This window comes from Thamnophis elegans, chromosome 8 (genome assembly GCF_009769535.1).
Source record: "Thamnophis elegans isolate rThaEle1 chromosome 8, rThaEle1.pri, whole genome shotgun sequence".
Taxonomy (NCBI): Eukaryota; Metazoa; Chordata; class Lepidosauria; order Squamata; family Colubridae; genus Thamnophis; species Thamnophis elegans.
Window position 1 is genome coordinate 62,524,512 of NC_045548.1, and position 23,842 is coordinate 62,548,353.

Genomic DNA, 23,842 nt, shown 5'->3' on the forward strand with positions numbered 1-23,842 from the left:
GCATCGCAGAGGCTTGCGGAAGCGTCATTTGATGCTACAATGCATCCGTACCGGTTGGAACGGTATCCGGAACCCACCACTGCTGTAGAAGCATAAGATTCTTTTTACAAGTACTATATTTAGTTTTTTATTCATATAGACCCCTTTACGGAATGACAGTGATGCCTAGGTTTAGCTAACAAATTCTAGGAGCCTCTTTATTCTTTCATTTCTATAACAAAAGACAAAGCAGAAACTATACTCCCACTGTATCCCAGAATTCATGGATGTGATGAGGAAGGTCATAATTGTACTCACTCTCATTCTTCCTTTGGTATATGTTATCTCCATACACTAAAAGGCAAATATGTGCATAAAACTGTGCTCAGGAACTAAATGTGAACCCTGAAGCTGATCTGGCCGGAGCCATCTTGGAGCTTCAATGCTGCCACCCTGGAGCAAGGGATAGGGAGGGGGGATTAGAGAGAGCTGGGGCTGTGTAGTTAGAGGGGCTATGATTAGAGATAGCTGGGGCTATGTATTGCTTATTCAAAATCCAGTCTGCTTTCTGCATGAAATTTATGCATTGTATGGCGAGTTTGTCAAACTGTGTTCTTTAAAAAAAATGAGTTGTTTTTTTAAAAAAAGATCAAGGACAACAAACAAGAGATCTGATTGTGTGTGATACTTTGCAAGGAGAAAAATGGGAAATGATGTTGGATCAATCCCGAAAACTTCATCTGAGAAAGAATGAGAACTGTGCAATATGCAATTTCTAAATACAGCCGATTTAAATGTCCCATATACCTTGGAATAACAGGCATGCCTATTTTCATTCAAGCAGACCATGAAAAGTACTGTATTACTGAACTATGTAAAACATATGTTCCCACATTGGAACAATATGTTGCCAATTTCCTGTATATGCCATAGAAACAGAACACTTTTTTACTAGCTAACATGATACCGTTTTATTAGAATTACAGTAGCACAGAAACTTCCCAGCCAGGATCTGGACCCTGCTGTGCAAAACTTCATAGTGAAATAGAATTAAAAACAAAGAAATGAAATCAGGACTAGCCTTTAGCAAAACAAGCATAAATCCATAATCCTTAATCCAAAAATATGTGTGCGTTATACCTTTAGTGTAACAGGATATTCAGCAATACCAAGGGATGCATGTCATTCAACATAATCTTAATACCCATATGATTTGTGTATAGAGAAATAATATTAAACAATAAATGTTAAAATATAAATTCACACATTTACTACGGTATTTCTCTACAAATGCAGAATGGTTTGAGGCAGGTTTTTATCCTGCGTACTCAGCGGGAAACATAAAATATTGGAGATATGGTTTAGTTGTATGGAAAGAAAAATATCACTGATACAGACGCAGAAAATCATCCTTCTAGATTGTAAATGAAAAAGTTATATCAGCATCAATTCAAATGAAAAGAGGTAAAAAATTTCTTTCTCCAGTGCTATTATTTGTTGTATTTTATGTCTACTTCATATTTTTCTTGCAGTTTGTTTTCATTTTTTAAAAAAATCTGGAAAATGTTATTGTTCATTCATAATTTGAAATTGTTTTTTCTTTTTTCAATTCTCTGAGCCATACAAATCTGAATACTTTTTATATATTTTTGAGAATATTTGATTTTTTTGATAACTCAGCATTATTTATTCATCAATAAATAAATGGCAAAGGTAAAGGTTTCCCTCACACATATGTGCTAGTCATTCCCGACTCTAGGGGGGCAGTGCTCATCTTCGTTTCAAAGCCAAAGAGCCAATGCTGTCCGAAAATGTCTCCATGGTCATGTGGCCACATGACTAAATGCCGAAGGCGTACGGAACACTGTTACCTTCCCACCAAAAAAGGTAGTCCCTATTTTTGTACTTGCATTTGTATATGCTTTCGAACTGCTAGGTTGGCAGAAGCTGGGACAAGTAACGGGAGCTCACTCTGTTACGTGGAACTAGGGATTTGAACCATCGAACTGCCAACCTTTCTGATCAACAAGCTCAGCATCTTAGCCACTGAGCTATGGCATCCCTAAAATAACATAGGAAGACCTTTTAATGTATACCTCATGCTACAATATGGAATATATTAAAGTTATAAGTATGCTCTATTTTTTTCTAATGAAAATTTATAATGAATGAAGTAAAAATGAAGTGATACCATAAGAACTATATTTGGAGAAACAGAGTAGTTCAGATTATGGAATAATACAAAAGAGGGTGGATCATATTGTTTAACTGGCACCATACTGTTTAATTTGCAGAGCAAATTACAAATTGGAAGAGATAACAGCTAGAATCAAAACTGGAGATCAAATATTAATTTTAGGTATGTGTGTGCTACTTCATTTGCTGGAAGAAAAAAATGATTTAAAACATCATTAAGAAAGCTAAAACTTGAGAAGTGAGGTTTTTGAATTATTCTTAATTATTGCAAGAGTTAAATGCAATATTTTTATGTGAACATGTTTAGTTGATGGCAAAGGGAAGGTAGAGGATGATTTCATTCTCTGAGATGGACAATGTGCTGGCAAACTGAAGAAAATATGAATTCTTGGGAGAAATATGTCAAAATTAGATAGGATCACGATGGATAAGGGCACTTCTATTAAAATAAAGAGCAAAGAAACTAGCAACAAGGTGGTAATATATGGCAATTAAATCTTAGTTCTGAAAAACAGCAAGGGAAAGATGATAGAAATGTCTGGATGTAGTTGTGGTGGACTGCAAGAACACTGAATAAATTAATCCTGGACCAAATAATGATTGACTGTTCCCTTAAAGCAATAATTAGCAAGTAAAGGGTCAGATACTTTGGGCTTAGCATGTAAGTAGATGACATATTAAAAAAGAAAAACAAGGGAAATTGAAAATGAAGACAACCTACAAAGTGGATGGAGGCAATCAAGGAGTTACTGTAATTAGAATAATCTTGAAAGATCTTTTCTGGTCATTAGAACGTAAGATGGTGAGTACTTATCAATATAGTTGCTATACTTAGACTCAACTTAATCACACACAGTGGACTATGGTAGGACCATTTTGGCAGACAGGGTGAAGCCAAGTCTCTTTATTCGGATCAGCAAAATAAAGCTTGTGCCAATTCATTCCCAAAGAAGTTCATGTTGGATTCACGAATCATTTTGGTGAAATGGGCAGCACAGAAGTTTAATAATAAATAAATAAAATATAAATATCTTCAATACTTAGACACAGCGGTGGAATTCCTGGCTTTACATGTATAATGGAGAACAGAATGCATTACATGGCAAGTGTGGGAACCAAGAGATAGGGAAGCAGAGAACTAAGCAGCAGAGAAGCAAGAAATCTTAGTACGTTTGCTTTTATGTTATAATTATAGCTTTTTTAATTGAACACTTAATATTGTCAAAATAATTGAAGGACGATCTATATAACTTCAACTGAGTATTCAAAAAGAAGTAGAAAATATTTTTAAAAAGTAGTGTATCACATTGATATTTTTTTTAAATGTGCTTCAATATTGATAAAGTAGTGTACCCCTGATATTAATCAATCCTTTATTTTTGGTATGTTTATGGGGTTCTGTAAAGATTAAAAACTAAAAATAATCAGGATTTAAACTAAATTTTAATCAGAAGCACATCTAATGACAGGATAGCCTTAATCACATTTTTAATTGTTTAATAACTCCTTACTTTCTTCATTCATTTCAATCATATGGAGCTTTACGTTTATGCTAGTAGTGACATTCATGTTATACAAAATCCCATCAAAAATGTTTAGAAGTTTTTAAATTTGGAACAAAAGCTATTTGGTTGTGGGATTTTTGCACCAATTCTAAAGAGCCACAAACAGAATTCACAAAAAGGAGGAGAGAGGAAATTAGTATTAGGAAGGGAAAAGGAAGGTGGAAGCTAGGTGATAACTCTTTCTTGGACATCATCAGAAATATCAGATTTACACTAGAATCTGCCAAAAGTCAGAGAAACAACTGACAAGGTGAAATAGAACAATATTGAGAATACTTTCTGAAGGCACAAGATCTTAAAAACCATTCCCAATTCAGCATTGGGCACATTCATACATGCCTAGATGCATGTATACAATAAGTCAAGCATAAATGCCAGCCACACTTTGATGCAACAGACTTTGCATACGGTGGCCATTTTCTCCTATAAGTTGCTATTGTTGATTTTTATTTTTTTTATTTTTTTGGTGGACGAGTGAAGTGATGTTTTATCCTCGGACACCAGTTATTGTGTACACTGCCCGGAATCACTTATATGTATGACAGGGTAATATATAAATCATAAAGCTAAAGGTAAAGGTTCCCCTTGCACATATGTGCCCGACTGTAGGGGGTGATGTTCATCTCCGTTTCAAAGCCAAAGACATCCCAAGACGTCTCTGTGGTCATGTGGCCGGTATGACTAAATGCTGAAGGCGCACAGAAGGCTGTTACCTTCCCACCAAAGGTGGTCCCTATTTTTCTACTTGCATTTTTACATGCTTTCGAACTGCTAGGTTGGCAGAAGCTGGGACAAGTAACGGGAGCTGACTCCGTTATGTGGTGCTAGGGATTCGAACCACCGAACTGCCGATCATTCTGATCGACAAGCTCAGCATCTTAGCCCCTGACCCACAGACATAAATAAAAACCAAAATATATGTGTCACTTGCACGGTTTACATTGCTTGTGTACTGAGCACTTACTCTGATTTATCAGGAATTCATGAATAATAAATACTTCTTTTCTAATTAATATATTACAAAACTTCACTAAGCTTCTGTGCTTAGCACTGTGAAGCGGTATATAAATCTAAATGTTATCGCTACTGCTATCTTATCTAAGTCCAACTGTATTAAGCAAGTCTTACCTTAAACATAAGATTCCAGCTTTGAGTTTCAACATTTATATTTAAACCATAGTTCTGCAGATGTTGAATTATAATTCTCATCAATACTTCAAGATAATGGGAAAGATAATCTAAAATCTTTTGAAAAGCCGTTTTTCTACTAACCAAATACATTTACCTGAAGAAAATCCCACTAAAGTCAGTAAATAAGTATGAGAAGACACTCACAAAATCTTCTGTTTTTTGTTGGCAGAGTCAGTCAATTTTCATTTTGCTATAGTTTATTATTTGCAATCTACAAAGATTTGAATTTGTGGGGTTTCTCAAACACCACAAAAATTTCCAGAAACACAGACAGAAATCATTTGGTTCAACAAATGAGTCAGTTAACAGTTTCTATCATATTTAATCTATCTTAAAATAATTTTGTTCCCTATTTTATCCTAAAATGAAAGTAAGCAACCTTAGCTACATATAAAGAGAAACAAACAATGAGAAGAGTAGCCATATAAATCTTACAGAATAACTGCTTTCAAAAAAGTTTTCAGATGCTTTTTTAGTAAAATATATGTAAGCATATGAGAAGAGAGGGAAAGTGTGTGCATAAATACTGGTTTGTTGTGCCAGAAAATTGATAGAAATCTAGCCAACTTTTTTTTTAACTCAGAAGCCCAATTTTAGCTTTCCAAAACATATTTAGACACCTAAACAAGTGGTATGTTTTTCCCCTCTCAACAGCATTATGTATCATTGACGTCAGTGGGAAGTATATGACAATCAGGATTTTTTTTTATAACTAAAAGAACTAAATTGACCATCACCATCCAAATTTTGCTTCATGGAATTAAGAAAAAGAAACATTTATTCTGAAGTTGTACCTTCATTTAAACACACACACAAAATGAAAATATCAAAGAAGTATTTTCAGCCACAATTCACAATCACACAAGATATATCCCAAATTAAAAAGAACCCTTAAATATTAGAACTTTCATTTAAATGGAAGAAATGGGTTGCATTCTAATTTTTCAATGTTTTCCTAAGCTGGCCTTATTAAAATATACCCTGCCTAAGATATAAAAGCTGTCATTCATCTTTAAAGCTTACTATATTTAAATAACTAATTTTTGCCTCCTAGTGGGCCAACTGAATTGAAAAAGGGGGAACTGTATAATAAAGCAAATCATTTCACATTGATCTGACTATATCTATTGTTTCATTTCTTGGTGTACTCCAAATATGTTCTCAAGGCATCAAACTTGATGTTTGCATTCTAGTTGTATGATTTCCAAGTTTTTCTGTTTGGGCAAAAAATGCCTGTTCTCCCTTCCAACAATGACCATTATGGTTTTCAAAATAGAAAACACCAAAGTATCTGATAGCATATTAACTTATTTATACATGTTATAGTAGTTTTTATAATAGTTTAGAGGTGACTCTTAGATAGCATCTCATCTCAACTGTCTGACAGACCAGGGACTGCTTTGCAGTTTATAGCTCCTGGTTAATTCTCTAATTTTGGCGTACTTTTCTATAAAAATGAAGCTACTGTCATTGGCTTCATTTCTGCATGGGATCATAAGAACATGTTTATTTCCAAGATGTATATATGTCAGTTAGCTAAAGGATGAAAAGATATGAGATTAAATCTGTAATGCAAGGATTTTATGTCTATAAGGACCTGAATCTGTGATTCATTATGCCCCTTTTCAGCTTTTCCGAAAAAGTCCATAAGACCAACTTATTTACACAAGTCTTGCCCTAAGGCCTCCAATTCTATTTTATGAGTTACACACCGGAGAGTTTATTGTTACTTTGGTGTTTTAAATAAATAGATTGTCTCCTTTTGTGAAAGTAAAGTGTCTTGCAAAGGCTCTTGCCTTATAGATAGATTTTTTTTTTTACAATGAAATAAATAAATAACATCTAGATATAGATAGCAATATGAATAAACTTTTGCATTGGCATCCTTGGATTGGGGCTCCTGTTTACTCCCTATACTCCATAGCATGGCCTTTATTTGAAGTATGCCTAAGTTGTCATCTCTCAGTTCAGAGGTGGGTTCCTACCAGTTCGCACCTATTCGGTAGAACCGGTTCGTCAAATCTACTGAACCGGTTAGAAGAGGTTTCACCAGTGGACCCGGAAAGCAGGCCACATCTACAGAAGAGGTTCCAAAAATTTTTGAAACTCACCACTGGTCCTTGGATATAATTATTCTACACTATCATGCTCATATTTATAAAACTCAGTGCCTCTGTGAAAGGTTAGGATGACTACTGCGTTTGTGGTGCAATCAGAACATTGTGTGTGTTGAAGTTGTTTTAATACAAACCAAAGATGCCTTTTAAAAAACAAGTTTACATCATATTCTTATGCATGCCAGTGCTGTGTGTGAGGTAATTTAAGATGGTTCTGACAAGTGTCGTCGGCATTTTCATATCCGGTCACATGGGTGGCAAGCCACTCCCATCCAGTCACATGGGGGGCAAGCCACTCCCACAAAGAAGGCCACACCCACAGAGTAGGTTCGAACAATATTTGAAACCCACCACTGTCTCAGTTATATATAAAGTGGGTGGTTTATGGAGTAAACACCTGAACTTTCTTCACTCTAGGCCAGACTCACTGCATTTGAATGTGGAAGATGTTAAGAAATGCACATATGCTCTCATACACAAACATGCCCACACGCAGACTTTTACCTGTAGTGTCGAGAAATCTCCTCCTCTACCTGAGTGACAAAGTCACATTTGGTACACGAGTGTTCTTTGCTTTCTTTGACAGTCAGTGGTCCATCCCCCCCTTGCAGGGCATTTGCTTCTTGCTTGACTTCAGACACCTGGGCTTCGTGTGTGGTTTCATAGTGAAGCAGGAGAACGTCTACATCAGGGGTGGAGAAAGAGCACTGATGACACTGATGCTTGACTCTGGTGCCTCCTGGCATCCCAGGGGACAAGTGCAAGAGCAAGAGAGCACAATGGGAACAATTACTTTTCCTGCAAGCAAAAGGATAAGTAATTTCTCCAAGGTGCTTTTCTGGACTACAGAGGCCTCGGGGACAAAACTGACAGTGCTTAATAGTACATTTATGAATGTTGTGTAGCTGCTGATAATGACGAAGAAGAGGCCCCACCACTATTACATTTGGGCCATGGCTCTTTGAGTACCTAAAATCACAAAACTGACAATTGTAGCTTGTCACCACGTGGTCCTCCACTCCTGAGCTGGAAAAGTCTTTCTTTTTGGCCATGCTAGAGCCTTTCTCGCTCTTTGTCGCTAACTCTCCGTCTGCATTTTTGGTTATGTCATTGTGATTAATGACTGACCCCCTCGAGAGCTTGTCATTCCGATTTGGGTGAGGGCCCCCTGCCTGGCTCCCCCCATGGTGCTTGCTGTAATGTTCTAACAGTTTGAGAGAGCTGGAGGATTCACAACTAAAGCTGCAGAATTTGCACCAGTAGTAACTGGAGGCATCCGTACCGTTTTGTCTTGAGGATTCAAGAGGCTTGATGGGCACCGAATAGCCAACTGGAGTGTCATCTCCACATCTGATGGTGATCTTGTCCTGCCATTTCGCCAAATCTGCCATCTCACCCGATCGAACAGTAGGACTGGACTTGTTCGAGTTTCTCTCTGTGGCTTTGCTGCCTTCAGAGACAGGAAGGGAGGCCTTGATCTTGTTCGGATGGGTCTGCAAGAAGTGTTGTTCCAACTCTGTTGAAGAATTGCCCATGTAGGTAAAATTGCAGAACTTGCAGCGGAAATATTTGGTGTTCCCTTGGCAATCTGGAGTTTTGCGTCCAATGCCAATAAAGGTCCCACCTAAGGTTACCTGCAGAACATGAAAAGGAGAACAATTTGTGTAAGTGGTCTAGGACTTCCTGTTCCTTATATACAGGGATACAAAACAAGTAATCAAAAGAAAAATTGGAATATTAAATTGAACCATAGCAGCTTTTGTCTTTCAGTCCCCAAATAAATATTTTATCATTTAAGATGCAAATTATTACTTTGTGGCGAGTAAGAGAGTTACAGAAGAAGAAGCCACTCTTAAGGGAAACTCAAATCTGAATATTGTCTTACTGCAAGTGCTTCAGCGAATGAAGAGGAGCAGGAAGATGGAAGAGAGGAGGAATCAATGAAATTGATGCATAGTAATTTCTGGAAGCTCAGCTCAACTAAAAACAAGCATGACTATAAGACATGGAGAATGCTATTAGACAACAAATATCTGAAAAGGTAACCAGTCAAGAAAAAAAAATCAGTTTTAAGATCATTTGTAGGTTGCAAAAGACTACACACGAATCCGGCAGAATCATAACTCATTTTTTTCCCTTTTTTTCTTCCTACACAAGAAATACCATCAGTGCTGAACCTGGTGTCTTCAATTAGATCGAAAATTCTACAAAATAGACCTAAAAAAGAACATTTCCACAATGTTCCTTTATTAAAACACAATATCTTGCCTATGTAAATCAACAGATTCCATTAAATACCGGTACACAAAAGTCAAAAGAAATGGCTTGAATCACGACTGACACTTTGGCAAAAGTTAACTTTGGTTTGTGCTATGTTAAGGGCAACAAGTTGAAACTAATTTTAACCTATCAGGAGAGAAAAACTGCACAGTGCATTTCCAAACACTAATTTTCTCAATGTAGCTGTTTCTCCAAAGCCTCAATTTAGCAAAATATAGAAAGACCGCAAAAAGCAAAGGACAGTGCTCATGATGTAACAAACACTTTTTTTTTTGATGGAAATCCAATCCTTCGCATAAGACTGCCACTTCCCCCCCCCCCCCAATAATGGAACAACTGTACTGCACATGAGCATATGGGCTTCAGTTCACCACTATTTATTAAATTGAAAATCTCTTCTCATGAACAGGAAAATACTCACCAAAGAATAATAGCAATTCATGAAAAGCACAGGTGCAGATAAGAAGATAAGAGTGTATGAATGGGAAATGAAAAAAAGACAGAACATTCAAATTTTGTAGCATTGACAATATCATCATATATTTTCTTCTAGGTCTGTGAAGTGTGAAGGGAAACTTTCAAATGCTTCATAGGAAAAGCACAGGCATAAACTTGACAAAATGAATTCCATAATGCATATGGAATTCTAATTTCCTTCTTAATATAAGTACAGATTCCAGAAGCTGGGATCCAGCAATTGTACCTCTTTAGATTTTTCTCTGCGTCCAAAAATACATTCCATAACAGAAGAACAGATTTTCATTCCCTGAGCTGCAAAGTAAATTACTGTTTTTCTGGGCATTTCTCTCCCATAATGCATTAAGCAAATCACCCTTTAGTTTTTAGCAGCTGCACCTCAAAGAAACCAAATTATCACTGTTCATTTTGGAATGGAACCATACGGAATGATTCAAATTCATAAAGAACATGCAATGTAAACATTTTTAAATGCATATAATATAAACACCTTTTACCCGTTTAGCTAGAGAAAAGATGACATTTTCACTTATACCGCAAAACTAAACATGGCCTATCTAGTGAGTCAAAAAATTGATAAATTACACTATAAAAAGAATTGCGTTTGGCCCACTACTTTAAGTAAACATGATTTCAAATAAACTGAGATTTTTCTCCACTATGAAGTACCTTTAATATCCAACAACACTGGAAATGGAATAAGCCAGCTTAATAGATGTGTTCTCTTAAAAATTGAATGCTGATACTAAACATATCAAATGCTTTCTAGCACTGAAACACAGTGAGTGATTTCTTATATTATTCCTAGCCAGTTGTAAAGCAGATTCATATTCTCTATTAATGTACTAAAAACGAATGCAATTGTTTTGAAGCTTGCTCTGAATAAACATTATTTTTTTTTATATTTTTATTTTATTCATTGCTTAAATTTATTATAGCCACCGAACTCTAATGGACTCGTGCAAAACTGGAATGGGCTAGGCAGATTAATACTTTATACTAGAATTTTGTAGGGTTAAAAAAAGAAAAAAAAAAATCCGTAACTGACAACTAAAAATTCTGCACATTGAATATTACTATAAATGTTAGTTTGGAATAATTTCAGTTGACTAACTCATGTTACTATGCAAGATTTCAAAGGCAGAAATTAGTATCAGTTAATGTATCACATTATAAAAGACATTCACATTGCTGTTTCATCAACCTCAGTGCACTGTGGTATTTGCTGACCAAACAAAACTATTCAAGATTTTTCCTGCTTCATCTAAGTCCCCAAACATTGCTACCCATCCACCAGTCTCTTTCATTATTGTCTATGAACATGAACAGATCATTGAGGTTATGAACTTCCATAAAAAAAACAAGCTATTGAATATAAACAGGTAACTAACCAGAGGGGGCATTCTGCCGGTTCACTCCGGTTCGGACGAACCGGTAGCAGCAACAGCGAGAGGTTCCACCCACCCACCCAGACGTCATCATGGACGCTCTGCACATGCGCAAAAGGTTAATGTATCACATTATAAAAGAAGCACCACAGAAGCCCCGTGCATGAGCGAAGCACGGACACATAGGCTTCCGGTTCCGAACCGGTAGTGAAGGTAAGAGAATTTCATGCCTGTAAGAAACCCCACCCTCATTCCCACTGATGTTGTTACCTAGTTAGGAAATGAAACATCTGCAAGCAAACTACCAAGCTCAGGGAACACCAAGAAGTCCATCAACTCTGAACTACAGGTATTCTTTTCTATTCAAACAAGTATGCACTAAAAACTTGCATTTTCCCAGTCAATTCTCCTCCAAGTCATCTATTTATGTAGTATAAGCACAATAAAATCCTTTTGGAAGCTGGTTGAATAAGCAAATGAAACAAGGAGGGAAATCCAGTTGAGAGCATAAAAGAGTTAGCTTGTTGAAAGTGACAATATAAAAGGACCACCTACTAGGAAGGAAGAAGCATTTGAGTGATGAACTTTTGAGGAAAAACCAGATGACATGTGCCAGGGAAAGACATGGAAGAAGGATACATAAATATCAAGATGATATTGATATCAACAGGAGAGCTGGCATCTTTTATGGAAATATGGGCATTCTGGTGAATGAAGAAAACCAGCTGGCCAGACTTTTGTGTTTAAGTTAGTGTGGCCTTTTTCTTGCATCCCATGACAGAGAAGAAAGAAATGTGAGCTGTGTAAAGATAAACATTGGCCAATCTGAAATGCTATGGCTTTCCTCTTCAAGAATTCCTGGAAACTATTTCTGAAGGTTATAAGAACACTATCTGAATTTGTAGGACATTGGAGGTGGAAACAGGAACAAAATACTGTACTAATTGGATGTACTTTAAAATTTGTTGAAGATTATTCATGCAAATCTTGCCCAAGCGATAACAGCAGCAGCTGATTCTTGTCGATCAGGGGTGGGGAACTATGGCCCTTTTATGACTATTGGACTTTAACTCCCAGAATTCCTGAGCTAGCATTCTGGGACTTGAAGTCCAATATTCATAAAGGGGCCATATCCACCTCTGTTCTAGATGATGGTCTAGAAATGAAATGAAACCTCCAAGCCAGGGGTCCCCAATCAGACTCAGCAAACAGGCCGCACAAACAAGCCCCATCCATGGGATACAGGCAGCATGTGAAACCACACTCTCTCCGGTCCCCAGAACAACCTCTCTCCTTGGAACTGGGGCAACCGCTCTAAGCCACCAGCCAAACTATTATGGACATCCCACGAGTTCTGCATTTTTCTTCATATGAAATGTAAACTAGTTTATTTTGAAAGTCTCTGATCACTTGAAGAATAAAGTGTGCCATGTAAAACTGCTTGTTTCAATGTAAAGCACACCTAAAATGTATACTAGTATACCCGGCATTGGCTGGGTATTCATTTATAGGGGGAAAATGTCCAGACCAAACATAATTTCTAATGTTGGATTTTTCATCTTATCTGAGGGAGCCCCGTTGTGGAGTACTGTGAAGCCGTTACCATGGCACTGTGCTGCACAGTAGAACCCATTTTACGGCAGTACTGTAGAAGCCATTTTAAGGCACAACAGGCTGTATCTTAACAGAACACAGAACAGAACCACCCCGAGGGGTTTTAGGGGTGTCCACAATATTTTTCTCCAGAGGGTAAGTTATCTGTGTACCAAGCTTGGCTGAAATTGCTTGAGGCGTTATGCTGGAACACACACACACACACACACACACACACACACACACACTCACTCACTCACTCTCACCCATAGATAGATAGATAGATAGATAGATAGATAGATAGATAGATAGATAGATAAAAGGAAAACTAACGTTCAGTTCAACATACTTCTATAGATCTATGATTCAATAAACTGCAGCTAATTTGATCAATTCTCTTAAATTTTCCACCACCAATCCCTGTTCACAGGCATTGGCTTCCTAGCCAACAGCAGGATTAAAATTCTTCTTTCGCTCTCAACCAATATCAGGTTCAGACACTTAAACGGAACTGAAACATATTGGGGATGAAATTGATCTTCATCAATGACAGACATTTGCCTGCCTTATTGTTCAGCCTGGATGCTGCAATTACCTAACAGTAAAGATATCCACCTTGATATCCTAAAAATGTTTCCCCAATGGGAAAAGGTCAGGAAACATTTTTATTTATTTTGTCAAATGTATATGGTTGCTTATCTCATACAACGTGACTCTGGATAGCATATAATAAAACTAGCAACTAAAACATTCCATAAGACCAATTAAAAACAACAAAAAGCATTTCCCAGGTTTGCTTGGGGGAAAATCAAATTTTAAAGGCTATCTGGAAAGTCACAAGGATTGGGGCTAATCTCACTTTGGGAGAGATGATGGTCCAGAGGACAGATGTCACAGCAGAAATCTTTCATCTCCTAGGTCCCATTAGATGGGAGCTACCTCTCTGAAGGGACCTGCAACTTGTCTTCCTGATAGACTTGATGGGATGGATGGTCGTTATGGAGAAGAGGCTATCTCTCATATAACTTGGTCCTATGCCATGTAAGGCTTTAAAGGTCAAAATAAGCTTCCTGAATTGGACTTGGAAGCAAATATAGAAGTTGTGGACCAACTTATTTGGAATGTAAAGAAAGTAGGCCGAATCTGCACTTCAAGCAGTTTTCCAATGTGGTGGAACTAAAGTTCCCAAAAGGCAAAAAAGCCAACAAGAATTATATCACTGCCCTACCTCATTATAATAGAGATATAGTATTTTGCTATAAATACAATACAATATAATACAATACCATACAATACCATACAATACAATACAATACAATACATGTGGGAGGACTTTAATCTTGTCTCAAGATTAAAGATAGGTGACATTTTTAATTACTGTATCCACACCTAACAATTAAGAGGGAAGCTCCAATAATGGATTAGATGTTGCAAAGTGACAAGACTAAGGCTTCTCTCTTTTTTTTTTCCTGGAAGGATTTTATTCATTTATTTAACTGTGTAAACATCCTACTAGGGATTATAATAGTTTATTCCCCACCCACCTCCACTGTGATGGTATCTCTCTGAGGAATACAAAGAAGAAGGATCATTGCAAAAGAAATATTAAGCCAGGAAAAATGGGGGAAGCCTAAGAAAGAAACACAGAGTATCTCAACCAGAATTTTGGTAGGTATAAATTGAGTGGAAGAACTGCTTTGAGATGATTTCAACTTTGTGTTATATTACTCTACTAGCAACAAACAGCTTCCCAGAAATTTATGCAGTTCTTGTTTCTTCAGCTTGCCACTCTTGCAGGGTTTGACAATCATTGATTTTTGACAAATCTGTAGCCAAAATTTAGTGACATATTTGGAGTTTTGAGAGTCACAAACTAAATAGCTTGGAGAAGCCTTGAGGTGTTCCTAGATCACAAGTTAAAATCCCAGGTCTAAATGATTCTTCAGCACTACATATATGTTAGGCCTTTTTTGGATGTTACTCCATGCTTTTGTCCTCAAGACACTTGAGTGTAGATTAATATTGATGAATGGGTTTATAGTTAATATATTGACATGTTATTTAAGCTGTAATTACTACCATTTGTAATTTGTATTACTTCTTTGTGGCAGCCCCTCAAATACTGGATTATTGCTAGCACGTCACCCCAGTCCTTCTTTTCTCTAGACTGGCTATACCCAATTCTTCCAACCGTTCTTCATATATGTTTTTGTCTTCAGGCTATTAATCATTTTAGTTGGTCTTCTTTGCACTTTTTCAAAAGTCTCAGCATCTTTTTTGCAATTTGTTGACACAATTTGGTTAGAAACTTTACTGATTCTTCTTCTTGATGAATTTCTATAGGTATTCCACTACTGGACTTCTAACTTGATAGCAATCAGAGTGTTGATCTAACTTAGTATATTATAGTATTGGATGTTCTAATAAATATCTTCTGAGGTATCTGAAATGATTACACGCCTCCAGCATCTTATTATCACTGCTGCCCAATACAGGTATCTTAGCTTTAGTTTATTCACTGCCACTATGTATTTTTATAGATGAGCTGAAGCCACATAACATTAGCAATAGCAATTAGACTTATATACCGCTTCATAGGGCTTTCAGCCCTCTCTAAGCGGTTTACAGAGTCAGCATATTGCCCCCAACAACAATCCGGATCCTCATTTTACCCACCTCGGAAGGATGGAAGGCTGAGTCAACCCTGAGCCAGTGAGATTTGAACAGCCGAACTGCAGAACTGCAGTCAGCTGAAGTAGCCTGCAGTGCTGCATTTAACCACTGCGCCACCTCGGCTCTATTTTGCAGCTGACTATGTTGTAGTATGTACATATTGTTGGATCCCATTAATACTTTCAGGAAAAAAAAATTGACATCACCAAGAAAATAAGTGAGATTAGCAAACAAAATTAAAATGTACAATATCTAAATAATATGTGAACAAAATTTATATCAGGCCCAAATTATAACCACAATATGTGCATCTTGTATATACACACATAAAATTGTAACTATTTAATCATCATCATTGATCAAATAAGGTCACTCAAGTCCTATGTTACTAACATTTTAAAAAAATAATGTATTTCCCTGAAAATAAGAAGGGGTCTTATTTTATTTTCACCCCTGAAATAAGCACTTGGCCTTATTTTCAGGGAGGTCTTATTATTTTTTAGGTGCAGAGGTGGTGAGCATGGTCACCTCATGGCTGCTGCTGTGTTGCAATATTTTCGGGGAGAGCTTATTTTGAGAGGAGGGCTTATTTTAGCGCATGTGCTCAAAAGCCCGATTGGGCATATTATCTGAGGATGTCTTATTTTGGGGAAAACAGGGTACATTATGGTCTATGTATGTATTCCCAGACAAAAAAATAATTCTTGGTCACAAAAGATTATTAGTTGTGGTGTTTGCATTTTATTAAACATGAAAAATTATTAAACAAAAAGAGTAATAGAAAAGTTTTCATATTTCACAAAATATACTTGAAGGATCATGATGTAGATAGATAAATAGAAAATAATAGGTCAGTTTCTATGTAAAGATATTTGAGAAACACAAAGAAAGGAAGAATGGAAAAAGAGCCTTTTCAATGAGATATGACTTTTTGCATTTGTGATACATGAATCTGTAAATGGATAAAAGATTTATGTAAAAGAGATCCATGGAGAGGAATGTTTATCACCTAAAATTACTCAGAAAGTAGAAAAGGCATTATTTAATAAATAAATATTAATCTAATCCTGCATTCTCAGGAGATGAAAAAACTTGTATATCGGCTAACCTCAGACCAAATCACATTGTTTGAACTGTAATTTCATCATCACTTATTTTTAACTTCCTAATCAAGTCTATAGTCCCAGGATTTCTAAGTGGTTTCCTGTCCAACAACTACCACATCTGATCTGGCTTACTTGTCCATAACAGATCAAAATCAACTTGGTGCTGCCATCTACTGTGGCAAATGATTAACCAATTCATCTCCTGCCTTACCTTTCTCATTATTTCATACCACTAACTATAGTCATGGCTTCAAGTTTGAACCCCGTGGAAAACATAATTGAGGTTTAGAAACCCATGTGATAGTTTTCCAAAAGTAGCCTAAGCAACAGGAATGACTGGTTGGATGTACTTATCTCATTGTGCCATTACTGCTATACCTTAAAGTCAAATTGTACTCCTGCCAGTTTTCTTAGTCATTTGATTAGATTCAATACTTCAGAAAGCAGAAATATCAGTTTAATCTAATGAGCAATGCTTGGGTTCATCATTTAGACATGATGTGTAACTTCTTTTATACAAGTCATACTACCAATGAGCTAGAGAAGAAGAGCTACACAACTCTTAAAGCTAACTATATTGTAAGGTTCCCATTAAAAAAAAAAAACCAAATTCATCAGAAGTGGAAGTACTACTCTGTAAGACTATCATTTTAGAAAAAAATATGAAAAAAACACCCATAATGTGGATTGGCTTCTAACATTTTAAAGACCTGTCCAAACATTCATTAGAGCTACCATAAGCTTTTCACATCCATTGTACAGAATCACTCTACACAGCACATGTTTCATCTTATTCTCAACCTTTTCTTCACCATGAATCCCCTTTTATTGTCATGGACCACAGTCAGTTAGACCCTAAGATGTAACTCAAGATTTAAATTATAACATTTTTTCCAGCCTTTGCAGATTTCCTGGGACAACATAGCAGTCCCCAGGTTCCCACGGACCACAGGTTGGGAACCACTGCCCTATTCAATTATTGGCTATTCTAAGGAAATTGAAACAATTTTTGCAAGGATCTGTGGATCATAGGACTGTCCATTAGGCTGATCCTGTGAAAAGTAGATTGTATCCTTCTATATCAGTCTCCATTTGGCACTGTCCATTTCAGAATTAGCTTAAAAACTAGGAAGTAGTATTACGCTATTACTATTCCAATTGGGTAATTTATTTAAAGCATATTCGGCATTCTAAAGACAATCATTTTCCCTTTTATCAGGCTATGGCGTTTTTTTAAAAAATGTGCAAAATGTTGCTATACAAAAAGTTATGAAGGCAACTTTGAAATCAACATAGAGGTAAAAATCTGATTTACAAACATAGAGGTAAAAATCTGATTTACAAATAAGAAAACAAAGCATGTGCATTTCCCTGTCCTTTCAAACAATCAGATTCTATAGCTACTCAGTGATAATTTAGGTATATACCAGCAAAAGTTATACATCATCTTCTAGACTTGATGCCGCGTTAATTTCAACTTTATGGAAAACAGAGTATAAAGGCGGTGCTTGTGAAATGTTTTTTAAAAATGAATGTTCTGTCCTATTGAGCTGAGCTTCTAATGAGTGGAAAGTTATGGGAGAGAGCTGGGCCCATAAGCATTGCAAATGAACCCTCCTTAAGTGTGCAAATGTGATTGAATGCAGGAAGGGAGTATCAAGAGTGATGTCTAGGTCTTCACTGAGTGCCTGGTTTTACAGGTTATTAATCACTCTGAGCTGGAGAAACTGAAAATCTTTTTTATTTGTTTGCTTAAATTATTTCCATCAGCTAAGAGCTAATCCAGCTAAATGATGTTACAAAATCAGATAGCAGCAAACCTTTCAATTATTTGGGTCACTGTTTTCAATCATTAAAGGGCCGATTCTCTTTCCAATCCTTTGAGTGAATCAGTTTCCCACTTGCCGATTGTTTTTAATATTTAATTATTAAAAGCTCAAGTCCTAACCAAGGACCTAGGAACTTTTAAGGTAACGTCGGAGGATATAAGCTGTTCCAAGTAGGGTGGTTTTTTGTAGAATCAGAATGTTCAAGTAGCGAGGTAGCCCTTTAGGTATTGCTCCAAGGGCTCCAATTACAATTGGGACAACACACAATTTCTTTTTCCACAGTCGCTCAACTTCCCTTACTGGGAATCGGACCTGTAAGGGTATGGCTAGCTGATGAGAGCTAAATAGCTTGAAATAGATCTATACTAGTCTCCCTTTATTTATTTATCAGCACAAATATAACAAATGTAACAAAAAGGCAACAGTAAAAAAAATATTTCTGTCTGGATGGTCTCTTGTGACGAGCCGAAGGACAGAGAATGGAAGTAGTGATCTTCCTCCCATATTTGGGCATACCAGGGGTTGTGACTTTATATATATATATATATATATATATATATATATATATATATATATATATATATATATATATATATATATATATATATATATATATATATATATATATATCACTGAGCAGTTGCTCAGTGGCTAAGACACTGAGCTTGTTGATTAGAAAGGAGGTCGGCAGTTCGGCAGTTCGAATCCCTAGCGTTCCCGTTACTTGTCCCAGCTTCTGCCCACCTAGCAGTTCAAAAACAAGTAAAAATACAAGTAGAAAAATAGGGACCACCTTTGGTGGGAAGGTAACAGCGTTCTGTGCACCTTCGATATTTAATCATGCCGGCCACATGACCATGGAGACATCTTCAGACAGCGCTGGCTCTTCGGCTTTGAAAGGGAGACAAGCACCACCACTAGAGTCAGGAATGACTAGCACATATGTGTGAGGGGAACCTTTACCTTTACCTTAATCAATATCTGGTAATTGGGAAACTAGATAATGATATGAACAATAGACCAGTCAGCTGAAGATAAATAGACAGGGTGAGGATTAATGGCTTAGTTTTCTACTCTAAGGCAAGAAACTATGGCTTGGTGGTAGTCCAGGCAAGTGTGGACACTGGAAATTCTAGCTTATATTACATTCCTTATCTAATATAATCTATAATACTTTAACATTGATAGTTAACAAACTGTAATTTTAAAAATTGGGAAGCTGTCACATTCCAAAGGAAAGAATTAAATTAACGAAGACAAGGACTGATGCAAAGGACTTATGAATATTATATTTCTATGAATGTCTGTACGTCCCTAAGTTCAAATGATCCTCGTAAGTTATTTTGAGAATATAAATGAGAAACTGCAGTCCGGTGCCTGTTTTGGAAATGTTCCCATTTGTCTACAGAAAGTACAAAGTAAGCATATGTAGAAGCACAGACATGCCCTAGGGGTACCACGACAGATACCATTCTGGTAAAGTAATGCTCTCACTTAATATGTTATTTAAATACATTCAACTGTACTTTATTAAATAAAATATAACTTAACAAATTATGTATGTGGTTATAAACAAAGGGTAGTTGTATGTGTGTGTGTGTTTATGAAGGGAGGGAGAGAGGGAAGAGAGATGATAGATGGATGATGGATGATGGATGGATGGATGGATGGACAGACGGACACAGACAGATGGTATATAGACAGATAGATAAGATCGACAGATTTAAACATTTATCTCTATACAATGAAACACTATGCAATATTTTACCTCTTCTATTAGGTCTGAAATACTGTAAAAACGGTTGTAGAGGCAAGAAAAGATCTTATTTTTCCGAAGTGCCCTAAAATGGTAGTGTGTGACTTCCTGGACCCATTAATTTATCTTGGCATTCAACAAGTTTCTCTCATGTGCTTGAGATTCTCATAGATCAAACATGGTAATGATCTGTACGGGCATAAAAATGGCTTACAAGATTATAAGGAGAAGGGAAGATCATGATACTTTTCTGCTGCTAACAGCTTTTTCAATTAGTTCCGTCATATTCCATCCTGGTGTAAAGATCTTTTCAGGACTGGCCTACTATGTTTTTGACAAAGTCACAGATCCTACAATTATTCATTCCTGCATCCATGCCAAATACTGTATGCCCTCAAGGTTCATCATTATGGACAGGCTCCAAAAAGGAATGTATTTCATTCTAAACAAAGTTAAGTATTTTTTAGTCAATGCTAATCTTTGAAATGAAGAAAAGGAAGAAAAAAAAAGATGGGAAGAGGAGGATCGATTTTGGCTAGTCTATGGAAATTGGATCCATATAAATTAGTAATCAGAGACTGCCAAATTCTGTGTAATTGATGTTGCAAACCATGACAGAAAAACAAATGAAGAGCTAATGAGTTTCAGAAAAACTGGCTTGCAAATAAGATTCATATTTTGACAAATATGATGATACGCTTTCAATCTTACAAACTCTGGGTTAGGAAATCCTCAAGTTGGCAAGTGGTTTGTGGAAAACAAGTCTAGAAATATTTGATTAATAATTAAATGATTAAGTAGTGACTGCACAGCAACACAAGGAAGCAATAATCAGCAGGTGCAATGTATGGGGCCTTAAAAAGTATATAAAACAATCAAATCCCTTAATATATGAAGCATGAAAGCCGCAAAACATACCTTAGAAGTTAGCTAGGCTCGGCTCTAATTTTAGTAGTTAATGGAGGTGAAACACATCTGTGTGATTAATCACGATTTGTCAGATATTACTGAGAGTTTTGTTGGTCTATTATTGCAACAAAAGAATGCTTCAAAGGAATAATCTTTCCTTATTCCCACTAGATTTAAAAAAATTACTATAGGATACAGCCAGGGGTGAAATCAACTTACCTTTGCTACCGGTTCACAAATGTGAGTGTATGCTCATGAGCGCTCACTCCGCTTGCACGTGCATGCGTAGGACCTTCTATGCATGTGCAGAGCATCAAAAAAGGGATGTGATGATGTACGGGCAAGTGGGCGGAGCCTCCCACCACCACCACTACCGGTTCGCCCGAACCAGATAGAACTGGCTAAATTGCATCACTGGACACAGCATCTATTCTTTACAACAATGACAAAAACATCCTACTTCTCTGCTCTCTCGGCACACAATCTTTAAAAACTCCTGTGTGCTATAGATAATTGTTGGGGTTCACACCAAAGTCAGATATTGGGATCTCACTGTTGACTCATATAAATATGGATCCCATGGGTACATATTATAGCATTAAGGCAATCCAGGTACGCTGCCTATTTTATTACCTATCATTCCTTCTTCTGTTAAATGAGGAACCCTAGAAAAATTTCAGAGGAACTATAATGCTTCATTCGGACAGAAAATAAATATATGTAAAATCATATATCATATTACATATATGTATATAAAGTCTGCACATACTGTGTGATGACTTTTTAAAAGTTCAGTTAAAACTGTTAATATGACTTGCTCCAATTGAAAGCTCAGAGTTGAATTGTGGGATCCTTATTGCTCCATGAGCTTGATTATTGGTTTACAGATGTTTTATTACCCAATTAAGTAACATCACCAATGCTAGCGAGTATGGGGATTGCTCCCTGTTTAAATACAGTAGCTTGTCCTGCCGGTCTAGTGGAGGGTATATTTTTCTCCTTGATAGTTCCTTGATCAGGTATTGTTTTCTACTTTATTGTCTGTTGTTAATCCCTGCTTATCCAGGTGTTGGTTGTTATACATGGAATGTTCTGGTCTTTTTTATTCCTTTTTACTTTCCGCAGGCACACTAGCACTGAAGGAAAAGTTACTGTGTATATAAACAGGGAGCAAATCCTAAAGTCACTAGCACTGATTATGTTACTTAGTCAGGTAATGAAATATCTGCAAGCAAACAACCAATCAGAGAGCACTAAGGGTTCCACCATCACAGCTATCCTTTTATTTTAGTACCGTATTTTTTGGAGTATAAAACACACTTTTCCCCCCTACACTGGATGTAGCCCCGTCCACCCACAAGCTCCCACCCTTCCGCCTCTGCGCATCGCATTTTAGACCTGTTCCAGGCTGCAGGGATTGACACAGACCATCGCCCCCTCCGTGGCTCCCATTTTTGGCCTCTGTGCCTCATGTTTTCAGCCTCTGAATCCTTCGTTTGAGACCTGTTCAAGGCTGAAGGGATCGCCAGAGCACATTGCCGTCAATCGTTGCCTCTGCACATCGTGTTTTCGGCCTCTGCGCATCACGTTTTTGCCTCTGCACGCTCTGTTTTTGGCCTCTCCTGGTCGCTTTTCTAGTGGCGCTCAGCAGCTATGTGCTTTGGTCATCCCCAAATTTTTTTTTCTTATTTCCCTACCCCAAAACTAAGGTACATTTATACTCCAGAACATCTTATACTCCAAAAATGTAGTATTTACTACAAATATGACTCTTTTTTTAACCTTCTTACAGGTTAGTTATCAACATCTGGTTTATACACAAGTGATGAAATGCAACATTTTGGCATGGAATAATTGTTAATCCTTTTGCCAAATTCACCAGAGAAAAGGGGGGAGGGGAGGAGGTAAGATCTAAAGTCAATTTAATAATCACCAGTTCCTTATAGAATATACTTCTGTAAGTATCCTGTTTTAGAACATATTTCTGGTGAACAGAGTGATCTTAACTAGATTATCTGTTTTTTAACTTCTTTTTGTCTTCCTTATAATATCTTGCTGCCAAGACTTACTAAACGAGTACAGTCTTCATTGATCTGTTTTATTTCTAGTTTTATTTATTTAATCTGAGGTATCACACACATCTGGTTTGTTTCAAAAAATGCCGCCACACAAAAGTATCCAAGTTCAACTGAAACAAGCACAAGCTTTCCTATAAATAATCAAGTACCTAACAATCATTGTTAGTGAGATATGTAAAAAAAAAAAAATTAAAAATTCCTTTATACTGGCCATCATATATCGCTTCTTATGTATTTAAAAAGGGAATATTCATCTACAGAAGAAGAAGAAAGATACAAGGGATAAGGGACAGGCATGAAATGCTATAATCTTCCCTACTGGTTCGGAACTGGGAGCATGGGGCACTTCTGCCCATGCACAGAATTTTCTGTGCATGCGCAGAGCATCTTTAATTCACCCACTCGCCATCGCCACTACCAGTTTGCCTGAATTGGGGCGAACCGGCAGAATACCACCTCTGATAAGGGATTCATAAAGACTTTTTTTTTTTTTAAGGAAAATCCCTCCCCAGTTAAAGAAATTGAGTGAAAACTAAGCACGGAATGTTTTTTGGGAGGGGAGGGTGGAGTTAAAAAGAAGGAATGTCATCACCATATTTTGTTTGGAATCCAGAGACTACAGATTGGGGCTGGTCTTACATCCATCACAATCTTCTGAAATTTGGTGCCCTGCAGATGTCTTAAAGATGAATTCCCATTGGCTCT

At 36.8% G+C, this 23,842-nt stretch overlaps 1 protein-coding gene across 1 annotated transcript in view; it reads right to left on the reverse strand.

Annotated features, from left to right (window-relative positions):
* Positions 1-23,842, reverse strand: part of TRPS1 (transcriptional repressor GATA binding 1) — a 203,414-nt gene that overhangs the window by 172,372 nt on the left and 7,200 nt on the right. The window contains exon 3 of the mRNA XM_032222259.1: positions 7,553-8,682. Coding sequence (XP_032078150.1) covers positions 7,553-8,682 — 1,130 coding nt within the window. The remainder of the gene's footprint in view (positions 1-7,552; positions 8,683-23,842) is intronic.